General features: G+C 45.8%; 1 protein-coding gene across 1 annotated transcript in view; it reads left to right on the forward strand.

Moving 5' to 3' along the window:
- The window catches only part of LOC139239208 (heterogeneous nuclear ribonucleoprotein U-like protein 1), a 63,835-nt gene extending 59,680 nt beyond the window's left edge, over positions 1–4,155 (forward strand). Inside the window, exon 15 of the mRNA XM_070867862.1 lies at positions 1,372–4,155. Coding sequence (XP_070723963.1) covers positions 1,372–1,485 — 114 coding nt within the window. The 3' untranslated portion in view covers positions 1,486–4,155. The remainder of the gene's footprint in view (positions 1–1,371) is intronic.
- Positions 4,156–13,305: the final 9,150 nt, after the last annotated feature.

Consider the following 13,305-nt stretch of genomic DNA (forward strand, 5'->3'; position numbering starts at 1 on the left):
AAAGCTAACCGCTTGTTTAAAAACCCAACTGGTTGACAGGCAGGGAACCTGCCACCTACACCCTCTCCCCCCCCCCCCCCCCCAGTCTGTGCACTGCCGGACTCCAGTCCCGTGCTGTGCGGCTGAAGTGGTCCAGCAAGCTACTCGGTTGTAAAACAGCTGGGCTCGGGGTGGCCAATGAATTGCTCCTTTCTAGTGCTGTCCACATCCTGAGAAGCAAACAATGGCGGAAGGATAAAGACCACACAGTTGTGATTCCACAATATATACTTTCCACTTCACGCGAAACAATGTGATCTCCTGGGAGAGGCACAAACACAGGTTAAAATCCCAGGCCATTTTGCGGGCGGGGGGGATGGATCTGGGAAATTTCACTCCGACCCCATCTAGGCAACCGAAACTGGTCCAGAAGATCTCTCTGGCCCTGAGTCCCCTGATCTCAATAACGGGGAACCATAATTAATTCTGATATTTTGGCAGAGGCCAGATGAGGAAGGTTAGACTCTGTATTTACCTGCAGCTGGAGGACTGTTCAGAGCGATGCTATTTCCGGTTAGTGTACCATACAGGCTGTCTCCGAAACAACCATTTTGAATGTGCCAGCTATGAATATGACCTTGATGTATGAATGTGAAATCTTGCTGTGTTGAGAGAGTTGCCAGTAACAGTCGCTGTCTTGCAGTGTCTCATGTTTTGCTTTGTTTGGATGGAGAAACTGTTTAATCTTTTGAAGCTGGGTGGTACAGTGGGTAACACATTGCTCCTTCCTCTCTCGGAGCTGGGTTTGCGTCCAGGCCCAAGACCGAAGGGGTGACCATCTTTCCTCGTGGTTGGGAAGTGTAATACGCTTGGGACCAGAGTACTGACTGGCCAGGAATTGGCTGCTGAGGTTACTGGTGTGGGAAAGTACAGACCTGGGCCTTTGGAGGTGCCCCGAGGTTGGGTTAAGATGTATTTGGGGCAGTGCAGAAGGAGCTTTACTGTGGATGTGCTCTTAACGGACCGTAATTCATTCCGTGCCCACTGGGTGACGTGCAAAGCAACCACCCGATGTCCTCTCAACACTATCCTTCCCTCACTAAGCACCAAAGTTCCCGCTAAGCTCTGTGGCCGAGCAGCGGTCTGGAGGTCCCACACAGGCAGCTCGCCAGCTTTCACACGGGAGAAATCGCAGGCGCGTGAAAATTTGCAGCCAGTTAAAGGGTAAAAAAGATTGGAGAGAACATTGGTGAACATCCATTGTATATTAAAATATGCTGTGAAGACCTTCTGCACCTTGGATGGACCCTTTTGGAAAACGTGTGTTAAATTTAATGAATTGCAGTCTCCGTGAACGTAACATTGTCTGTTTGCATTCCGTCTGTCCTCCAGTACGCCCAGCAGTGGAGCCAGTATTACCAGAACCAGAGTCAGTGGAACCAATACTACGGGAACTACAACTATGGGAATTACTCAGGAGGCTCCCAGGGCTCTGGGACACAGTGAAACCGACACTGCAGTAATCGTCGCAAAACCTTTTTTTTTTAAAAAAAAGAAAAACCACACGTACAGAATAATTCTACAAGCAATCTGTTGTACAAAGATTTAAAAGCTACATCGAGGTGTGACACACACCAGTTTGCAGGCATTTTATTGTGTCAATATAGTAGTAGTGATTGTAAAATTGGGGGAAAAGGAGGAGGAATAAACAGTTTAAGATTCTGAGATATAACGACGCCTTTTTAGATTTTTATGTAACTTTTTACCGTCAGTAAGCTGTCGCTATTTTGTCAGGTTAACTGCAATGATAAAAATTTCTTCAAAAAAACATTGGGCGACACCTTGAACATGTGCTAACCTTTTTTATATAATGTATAACAATTCCTGGTGATTTCGCTTGTGCTTCTCCGAGTCTGGTTGAAACCGCTTTTGTATCCGGGGGGTGGGGGGGCATTAAGATTGACATACACAGCTTTGTTGTTACTGCTCTCAATTATGTCTTACAAGAATTTGTGTTTATGTGAAATATAATTAAGGGCCCACGGAATATTTTTGATCCTTGTATGGGGTTTTAGTATTGTATCTACCTTAGGTGACGAGGAATGCTCGGAACTGTCTCCCGACTCCCCATCAGGTCTGGCAATTGTGCTATTGTAAAAAAAAAAAAGCAGGGAATCAAAAGAAATAGAAAAGCACTCCCAAGTTATGTACAAACCAAACATTTTAGAGTATCATTCAAGGCAGTCAATTTATTTCACCACCAGTTTGGCTGATGAACTGAAAAATTGTCTTCCATCTCTCGAAGCTGACAAAACATATACTGTTAATAAAATCGAATCTGCCTATCTCTCAGCTTTGGGTGTGTTTTACTTCACTTGCTTCATGTAGACTCTGTTCCTGAGAGGGGATGCGGGCTTTGCGGTTGTACCTGGGGAGGGAATACACAGAAGAGAGGTGATTGCCTTGGCTAGTTCTCTCCTTCCTGAGGTGCTGTCCACATGAGAAAGGCAGACGCTAACGCCCCAAGACTTGCCGTGGCATTAATTACTTGTTAACCTTGTAACTCCAGCCTTGAATCAAAGAAGGTGGTCGAACTAGTGATTCTCCTCTGCTGCTGTCGTTTAGACTTCATTGGAGTACTCCAGATAAGGAACCAGGTTCCGAAAGGTGTGTGCATGTGTGCGTGTGTGTGTGGGCCAACTCCCGAGCTCAACCCTTGTATCTCGTGGCTTGTGGCCTGGTGGTGAATAATTTGATCCCAATCTAGCCGCGAGAAATGCCAACTTAGTGTAATTTACTCTACACAGGTTCAGCACAGATGCTGTGGGCTGAATGGCTTCCTTCTGTGCTGCGTCATTCTATGATTAGGCTATTCGATTTACTCTCTCCACTCCACATGGCCACTAAACACTTTCAACTAATGGGCCAGTCGCTACGACCTCTCATTCCTCCACACTTGCGACAGATTAGTGGGTTTTTTTGCCTCATGGAGGCACTATTTCAAATTCTAATTCACCCCTCTTTCGCCACGCCCCCAGTTACTTTGGCACTTCACTGAGTCGCTCGGGTAGCTTTTGATCGTCTGTCTATGGCAGGCGCGATAAGTGTAGAATAGCTGTCCCAGTATATGAAGAGCGATAGAAACGCTACAGAGGGTGTTCCTTGATGCCTGAGCAAGGTGTCCCCAATGAGTTACCCAACCATACATGCCAGGAAGGTCCCAGCTTTGATCCCTGATTAGGTAGAGCCACTAAAATTGGCCTCGATGGGGTAGGTGTATCTTCGCAGCCTGGGTGATAATCTGGTGGCACGCCCTGCATAGAAACCCGCCTGATTTTCAGTCCATGAATTTCAATGGGAGTGACATCTAGGTGGGATGTGTGAAAGGACGTGGATATCTAGCCCAACACTGCTTGGTTTGGGGGGGGGGGGGGGGTGGGTGGAGAAACCAATGTAGTGACTGACCTTACTTGAAGCGCGAGTGTGTGGATTTTCACTCCGCAATAATGCTTTCCTGCAATCGTGTAACCTGCTGACACGTTGGGCACACATGAAGAATAGCTACTTGGGGCAGGGTACCAAAGGGGGGAGCCAATCGCCTGTGGAACTATACCAAAGCAAATTGGGCGGGAAGAGAAAATGTTAAATATCTCCACAGGAAATGATTGCATGCAAGGTAGTGACCCGCACTGTAGCGACCCATACACTTACTGACCTTTACTTGACTTTTTACAGATGGCTTGTAATGCAGATATGAACTTGCTTGTTGTGGAAAAGTAAATTTATTTGTTACATTTGTAAAAATCTCGAGAGTTTTGTTTTGCATTGTCACGGATCCAGGTAGAGAAGCTTTTCTCCATTCCGTTGTTCTGTGACACCAGCACAGACTAGTTATTACAAGAGTTTTATTCCAGTGGTTTATAGTGAGAATATGTTACATGTAACCCTATGAACATTGATCACCAAGATGCCTATGTCCTGTCAGACTGCCGATGTAGACTGAATGCTTCGTAGTGTGAGAGCATTTGCTTTCTTTCCCTGCTGGTACCTGCCATTTAAGTTTACGTTTAGTTAAGCACTAAAGCTGTTCCTTTGTGTTTATGTTGGTACTTTGTTACAATGCCTAAAACAATTATGTTTAAACAAAAAAATTATTAAAAATGTATTTTAAACTCAGCTGTACATTGTTTGCAATTGGTGTTTACGATTTAAGCCACTGACTGCTAACGTCATGTGGGTCGGGCACTAGATGTGGAACAAGGTAACTGCACCAGGTGTGTTTATTGTCACATTGGTGCCAGCTTTGGCAGCCAGACAGCCAACCAGTTTGGCTGTTCTTTCGGCTTTTTATAAACCCTCTAAAGGATAAAAAATTTGGACCATGCCAGTGAGACACTGGTTATACCTTCGCTTCATTAGAGGAAGAAAGGTGTTGCTGTGAGTGCAGTATCGGGCTTCATCCCAACTGTTTCTTGAAATAAGAATTAGGAGCAGGAGTAGGCCATTCGGCCCCTCAAGCCTGCAATCAATGTGATCATGGCTGATCTACCTCAACTCCACTCTCCTACCCGATCCCCATATCCCTTGATTCCCTTAATATCCATAAAAACTATCAATCTCTGTCTTGAATATACTCAAAGACTGAGCCCCCACAGCCCTCTGGGGTAGAGAATGCCAAAGATTCACCACCCTCTGAGTGAAGAAATTCCTCCTCATAGTCCTAAATGGCCGACTCCTTATCCTGAGACTGTGACCCCTGGTTCTAGACTCCCCAGCCCGGGGGAAACATCCTCCCTGCATCTACCCTGTCAAACTCTTAATAATGTTGTATGTTTCAATGAGATCACCCCTCATTCTTCTAAACTCTAGACAATGCCCAACAGATGCAAAGCTAGTGGGATTCCCAGGTGCCCTCTTGTTGCTGCGACCTGTTTCAACTCTTGGTCATGTATCTTGGTTTGAAAGCAGTCACGGCTGTGCTGCCATGCCTCGAGGACTGAGCACACACCCCGTGCAGGTAGGTTTGTAGGCCGTAGGAATGGCTACTATGAGGAATAGGGAAGTCATCACAGTCCTGAAGAAAACACTTGCATTTATATTGCATCTTTCACATCCTCAGGGTCTCCCAAAGAACTTCACAGTCCTTTTGAAGTGTAGTCACTTGTTATGTATGCAAATGCTGTGGCTGGTTTCTGCACAACCAGATCCCACAAACAGCAATGAGATCAATGGCCAGATAATTTTTATTTCAGTGTTATTGGTTGAGGGCTAACTACTTGCTCTTTTACATCCACTTGAACAAACGGGGCCTCAGTTTAACGTCTCATCTGAAAGACAGCATCTCTGGCAGTGCAGCACTCCCTCAGAACTGCAGTGAAGTGTCTGCTGGATTATGTGCTTCAATCTCTTGAGCATCACTAACAAACCACATTTCGTGATCTAAGAATGCTTCATTATCAGGAGAAACTTCCATTCTATAGCGAGCCAGATATTTTGTTAGATTAGTTGTTATAGAGTAGTAGTTGAATTCATCTGTTCCTCTTCAGTCACAGCCCTGCTATCATCCGCATGCAAATTGCAGGTCGTGAGTATTTTAAGTTCACTTTGAAATTTGCAGCTTCCATTAGGATTTTGTGAAATTGTTAGTAGTGCTTAGGATAATGTTCATAATGTTCCTAAATGCATTACAGTCCGGGTTTATCCCAACACTTTTTTGAAAAAAACAGTTTCCGGCAAATTGAGACTCTCATGAATTAAAATCTGTATCTTTGTGTGGGATAGTATGTCAAGGAACTAAAAATCAACATTTAATGACAGGCTATTAAAGCAGAGATCATGTGGGATGCTCATCATTTACCCCACCTTCACACAGTAGCAAATAGCACACTGTCAGACCTCTGCATTCAGGCTAAAAATTGGATTTATTTGAGTGATATAATTACACAGAAGAAGTGAGGCGCAAGATGGTATAAATAACTTTGAAAACTTCAGATCAAAAGGGCTCAAGATATCTTTAGGACTTAGTTGGATAATGTAGACTTCCTGATGTAATGTTTGTATGCGGGTAAATTGAAACTCCTGCTTCATGAACAAATGAACATGAGTTAAACTCAACTAAAGATGAGCAGTTAGGCCAATGTCTGTCAAATGAAATTGTTCATATCACGGGTGTTCATTTCAGAAATATTTGGGTCCAACACTCAGAATTTCCTTTGGCCACCTTTGATTTGCTGTTGTAACATCTGAGGAGTGGGGAAGCCCTCCCTCGAGTGCAGAAGTCAATTCTAACACTCCATACAAAAAGCTTAACATTTTCGATCCGAAGAGTTCAAATATGCAACCCTTGCACCCTAGCCCATGAAGCTGAGGTAACTCAGTTTCCACTTGTAAGAAATCTTTAAACCCAAAGAAATTGCAAGTTATAAAAGAGATAACAATTCTGCAAGGAATAAGTCTGCTAACTCAGCAGTTGGATGCTGGCTGAAGGAATTCTAGCCACATCAGATAAGCATAGAGGGCTCCGGGTCACCACAAAGACAGACCCCACACACATACCTAAAAAGATAAGGAAGACCGCACAGAGCCAGCACAATAAACAAAACGATAAGCGAATCAAGAGAAAGCTGATCTCAGCAGATGGGAGTTTCCAGAAGGACCCTCTCCCCCTGTAATTGGACCTTGGGATGGGTAAAAATGATTGACACCAGCTATCCATCAACACATCAAAATACTGTATTAAAATGGGCGACCGAGGGAGAAACGGGCAGACAGAGAGAGTTTCCTCAAGGTGAATCTCATAAGGGCCTCAGCCCAACACCTTGGTCAAGCTTAAACCTCTGAGGTGGACCCCCATACTGGCATCGGCCGAGCACCTCCACCACCGAATCTGTTCAGCGACCACCGTTCTGCCTCAACGTCTGTCCGTTCCGTTCTCGGGCCATAGATTATTCTCATCTGTCACGGGTTGTATGTTTACTATATCTGTCTTAATCGTGCGTTGGATCTGATTATGCTTATAACTGCCGCTCCTTACAGCTCCTAAGACCCTTTGGGTAATCTGTGTCTGACCTGTGATCCAAATCTTACACACTTGCGTTTACATTTCTTCTCCACAAGCCCTGTGTGCTGACCAAACTCCATTCCCCCTTCCAGCCACCCCCCTCCCTAGCCACCATCTCAGGTCAAACCATCAAATTCACACCCTCAGCGTCCTGTTTGACTCCAATTTGAGCTTCTGACCCTATATCCTCTCCATCACAACGACCACCTACATCCTCCTCCGTAATGTCGCCCACTTCCACCCCTGCCTCAGCCCATCTACTGCTGAAACCCTCATCCACACCTTTGTTGCCTCCAAAGCTCTCACGGCCGACCTCCCTTGCACCCTCTGTAAACTTCTGCTCATCCAAAACTCTGCTGCCCGAGTCCTTATCCTGCTCATCTATTACCCCTATGCTCGCTGACCTACATTGGCTCCTGGTGCTCCAATTTAAAATTGTCATCCTTATGTTCGATTTTGTGCGTGTGTGTACAATCACCCAATAAAATCTCCCAGTTTTCGTGAAAACGGAATTTCAATCGCAGGGCTGCTGAGGTACCAGCGATAGGTTGCATTCCTTGCAGCTCATGGACTAACGCTGTCTGCCAATTCTGGGTGCAAAAGACACTGGATTTGTAAAAAATAAACAAATCTCGGTGATATCAAATTTGTCAAGGACAATAATACAAATGGAGAGCTTGGGCCTACCGCGAATTCTAGTCTGGTTTAATTTCAGGTCTTGCCTCACATTTTTCAGGCACTAAATGGTCTCCAATTTGGCGAGCAGGAAACACACGCTCAAATCGAGGTGGAAGTCTGCCTTCTGCCATATTGGTAAAGGCCTTTTGTGCATTTGGAGATAATGGGGCCCAATGCCAGTTTGGGGCCCCTATGCAAGATTGGTTTGCCTTGAGGCTGCCAGTGCTGGCTGCACTTAGGCCACACATAGGTCAAGTTTTCCTAACAGGTAGGGATCAAACCTCGCATGCCACCCTCATGATCAACTGATTGCTAGGCTCAGTGGGCAGCACTCTCAACCCTGAGTCAGAAGGTCGTAGGTTCAAGTCCCGCTCGAGACTTGAGCACAGGCTGGCACTCCCATTGTAGTGCTGAGGGAATGCTGCACTGTCAGCAGTGCCATCTCTCAGATGAGACTTTAAACCGAGGCCCCATCTGCCCTCTCAGGTGGATGTAAAAGATCTCGTGGCACTATTTCGAAAAAGAGCAGGGGAGTTATCCCCCGTGCCCTGGCCAATATTTATCCCTCAATCAACATCAAGACAGATTTTTGAACGATAAGGGTTTCTATAGGTATATATATATAAAAAAAAAAGAGTGGCTAAAGTAATTGTTGAGGACGAGACCAGGGAATTAGTAATGGGGAACATGCAGATGGCAGAAACTCTGAACAAATATTTTGTATCAGTCTTTACGGTAAAGGACACTAACAATATTCCAACAGTGGATAGTCAAGGAGCTATAGCGGGAGAGGAACTTAACACAATCACAATCACTAAGGAGGTGGTACTCAGTAAGATAATGGGACTAAAGGCAGATAAATCCACTGGACCTGATGGCTTGCATCCTAGGGTCTTAAGAGAAGTAGTGGCAGGGATTGTGGATGCATTGGTTGTAATTTACCAAAATTCCCTGGATTCTGGGGAGATCCCAGCAGATTGGAAAACTGCAAATGTAACGCCCCTATTTAAAAAAGGAGGCAGACAAAAAGCAGGAAACTACAGACCAATTAGCTTAACATCTGTGGTTGGGAAAATGTTGGAGTCCATTATTAAAGAAGCAGTCGCAGGACATTTGGAAAAGCAAAATTCGGTCAGGCAGAGTCAGCATGGATTTATGAAGGGAAAGTCATGTTTGAGAAATTTGCTGGAATTCTTTGAGGATGTAACGAGCAGGGTGGATAAAAGGGAACCAGTGGATGTGGTGTATTTGGACTTCCAGAAGGCATTTGACAAGGTGCCACATAAAAGGTTACTGCACAAGATAAAAATTCACGGGGTTGGGGGTAATATAATAGCATGGATAGAGCATTGGCTAACTAACAGAAAACAGAGAGTCGGGATAAATGGTTCATTCTCTGGTTGGCAACCAGTAACTAGTGAGGTGTCGCAGGGATCAGTGCTATTTACAATCTATATTAATGACTTGGAAGAAGGGACTGAGAGTAACGTAGCCAAGTTTGCTGATGATACTAAGATGGGAGGAAAAGCAATGTGTGAGGAGGACACAAAAAATCTGCAAAAGGATATAAACTGGTTAAGTGAGTGGGCAAATATTTGGCAGATGGAGTATAATGTTGGAAAGTGTGAGGTCATGAACTTTGGCAGAAAAAAATCAAAGAGCAAGTTATTATTTAAATGAAGATTGCAAAGTGCCGCAGTACAGCGGGACCTGGGGGTACTTGTGCATGAAACACAAAAGGATAGTATGCAGGTACAGCAAGTGATCAGGAAGGCCAATGGTATCTTGGCCTTTATTGCAAAGGGGATGGAGTATAAAAGCAGGGAAGTCTTGCTACAGTTATACAGGGTATTGGTGAGGCCACACCTGGAATACTGCGTGCAGTTTTGGTTTCCATATTTCTGAAAGGATATATTTGCTTTGGAGGCAGTTCAGAGAAGGTTCACTAGATTGATTCCAGAAATGAGGGGGTTGACTTATGAGGAAAGGTTGAGTAGGTTGGGCCTCTACTCATTGGAATTCAGAAGAATGAGAGGTGATCTTATCGAAACGTATAAGATTATGAGGGGGCTTGACAAGGTGGATGCAGAGAGGATGTTTCCACTGATGGGGGGAGACTAGAACTAGAGGACACAATCTTAGAATAGGGGGCCGCCCATTTAAAACTGAGATGAGGAGAAATTTCTTCTCAGAGGGTTGGAAATCTGTGGAATTCGCTGCCTCAGAGAACTGTGGAAGCTGGGACATTGAATAAATTTAAGACAGAAATCGACAGTTTCTTAAACCATCAGGGGATAAGGGGTTATGGGGAGCGGGCAGGGAAGTGGAGCTGAGTCCATGATCGGATCAGCCATGATTTTATTGAATGGCGGAGCAGGCTCGAAGGGCCGTATGGCCGACTCCTGCTCCTATTTCTTATGTACTATGGGTATAAAAAAAACCCAGATTATCTGGTCATTATCACATTGCTATTTGTGGGAGTTTGTTGTGCGCAAATTGTCTGCCGTGTTTCCTGCATTGCAACAGTGACTACACTTCAAAAAATTGGCTGTAAAGTGCTTTGGGATATCCGGTGGTCATGAAAGGCGCTATATAAATGCAAGTTTCTTTCTTTCTAATCCTGCGCCCCCACCGCTGTCCCCCACCCCCGTCGCCCTTCCCCCTAGTTTGCTTGGATTTCTAACTCTCTAATGTTTATGCTGTGCTCTCGAAGTTGAACCAAACGCAGCTGGCCAGAATTGTGTCTGAGCGAGCTCCCACATCTCCTGTCTCCACCTTACTCCAGAACTCACACCTACAGTTGCTGCAAATATTTCAAAACCCTGGATGGCTGCTTTCAATCAGGTTCTGGAGCTGCAATAAATACACTAGGGTTGGACGCTTAACAAGTGTCAGAATCTCTAATGGGAATCAAAAGCAGAGAGAGATCAATACTCATTCATTCTTCATGGATTATTCAATGGAACAGTTCCTGCAGTACCCATCATCTTACACTGGGGGGTGCACAAGGGCTTTATTGTACTGTGACTTCCTATTGCTGTTTGCAACAGGTTTAGCTGGAGTTAGAAAGTTAACACAAGCAGTTTTACAAGTTCTGACTCGGGATAAGGTGCTGGGTTACTGCTTGTTTATATCAATCAGAATATTTCCATAAATTTGCTTACATTTTGTGTAATGTGGTAGAAATGTTGGACGGCAATAAATCAGCCTTTGAAACTAACAGGCAAATACTTTGAGTCCAAAGTTCAGTTGTTTAATGCCACCCGTTAGCGCCCGAGAGGGACACTAACAGGCCGCTAAGCTCCTACCAACCGAGCGCTGCGCTGCGCTGTCAGCGTCTCCCGTGACCTTCAGTAGCGGTTCGCCGGCGGCGCTAACAGCTGGCGCTGCGCACTCTCGCGCAGGCCGCTTGCTGACGTGGATGCGCGAGTAACGCCCCGTTAGTGCGTGGTCGCAAACGTCACTGGGTTCGCCTGCCTTGGCGCCGGGCGCTGATCGCGACAGGGAAAGCGGGCGTTCCCCAATCTCCCGCGGGGATAAGGAGACGGCTGGGCAGGTGGGTGTCCATAAGTTGCGATTTTTGAATTTCCATTTTGTTATTATGCACTTATTTCCCTTGATTACTGTGCAACAGTCTTCAAAGGAGGTCCAGCCCATTTTTTTTTCCAGTCTTCAGATAGTCCATCTTTAGGCGCTGGGGTGCTGGTTTCCTAGCACCAAAACTTCAGCAGCGCTCCCGCGATAGCGCCCCAGGAATCAGGGTTAGCGCCCTGAGAGGAGTGTGGAGCGCTTCCCTCAAAGCTCCACTCCCCTCTTGGGGCGCTAAATGTGACATTCGAATGAGTCGTCGCCGTCACGAGGACGTGCGATCAGCCCGAGGTTATCTAGAGTCACCAAAGCTGCTGGTCAAGCCCGGATTGGTTTTGGTCTGATAAATGCACGCATTCCCAGAGGGTCAGCGCTCGTTGGCATGTATTAGCTCGAGAATTACCACAGTTATCCAAGTAACGTTTGGAGCGATCAAAGGAACCATAACTGATTTAATGAGCCATTCGCAGTTTCACTGTAGCGGCTGTGTGTACTTAGACAAGCATGGCTTAATCTTTGAGACAAGCATATGCTACTGGTAGGATCAACCAGGTAGAATGAACCGAAACTCGGGGCCAACAAATCAGCCAGGCAGGGAGCGACTGAACAGTGAACCAAACAAATAAGTACAAAGGAAGGGCCTCCACCTTGCCCAGCACAACACCCTGCGCTGACCATCCTACCGTGCAAACACCACCAACAACGACGATTGTGTGTGTGACACGACACGCTGTGTGTGGGTCTCTCTCTGTGAGCCTGTGTTGCACGAGCTGAGCACCAGCAAACCATCAGGACAGAAGGCACCGAGGAGTGTGAACACGCTCGGGGTAAGAGGCTTACACCAATGATCCTTCTGAAAGCCACCATTGCTGTGTCTGCTGGGCACATGGCCTCCCCATGTCAGGGAGGTTGGTGCCGGGTTCAACTTGGGAGGAGCTTGCAAACACTAACCGTCAAAAGGCATCGACACACACGCCCGCGCCTGTGTGTCTCTGCTCAAATTTGCCAGAGAACGGAACGCACTGTACACATTCCCGCACCACAACATTCGGGATTCGAGATGGCGGTGTTTGAATCGGACAAAAGATAATATCCCTGTTGGAGGCGGGAAACATCGCCCGGCGCAAAAGTTAGCGACCAGGCAGTGTCACCGCCTTAAGCCAGGCTATACTGAATTTCCACCCCAATTTGTCTCTCCCTCTCGCCCCTACTCTCTCTCTTTGTCTCTTTCATTCTGTCTCTTTGTCTCCCTCTATCTCATGCTCTCTCTGTCTCCATTTTTCTCTTTCTCGCTTTGTGTCTCTCTTTTTCCTCTTTGTATCTTTCAGTCCCTCTGTCTCTATCTCTCTGACTCTCTTGCTCTCTGTCTCTATCCCTCTGTCTCTATCTCTCTGTCTCTATCCCTCTGTCTCTACCCCTCTGTCTCTATCTCTATGACTCTCTTGCTCTCTGTCTCTCTCTTGCCCCCTCTCAAACTTTGTCTCGTGCCCTCCGTCACCCTCGGTCTCTCATGCTGTCGCTCTCTAACTCCCTTTCTCTCACCCTCTGTGTCTATCTTTTGCTTTCTGTATCTCTGAGTTCCCCTCTCTGTCTATCTCTTTGTCTCTTGCTCCCTCTCACACTCTTTGTCTCCCTTTCTCTCGCTCTCTGTCTCTATCGTTTGCCCTCTCTGTCTCTCAGTCCCTCTATCTATCTCTCTGTCTGTCTCTCTCACTCTCTACCGTTCTCTCTAGTTGATTCGAGACTCAATAAGTGTGGAGCCTATAAACCGGATGCAGATTTTTATCATAGCCAAAAAGAAATGAACTGAAATTATTGCAATCAAGTCGTACATTCTGCAGATTTTAATTTTCATATCAGAATCCATCAACGACAATGAGAATAGGCACAAAACAAGGCTAAATCATATTGGATTCAATAATATTTAAAAAGGTGAACATTTCAAATGTTAGAGGGCTTGCTGCGAACTTTGATATTTAAACAGGGAGAAAGTCTGAATA

The sequence above is a fragment of the Pristiophorus japonicus genome, chromosome 26 (assembly GCF_044704955.1).
Source record: "Pristiophorus japonicus isolate sPriJap1 chromosome 26, sPriJap1.hap1, whole genome shotgun sequence".
Lineage (NCBI taxonomy): Eukaryota > Metazoa > Chordata > Chondrichthyes > Pristiophoridae > Pristiophorus > Pristiophorus japonicus.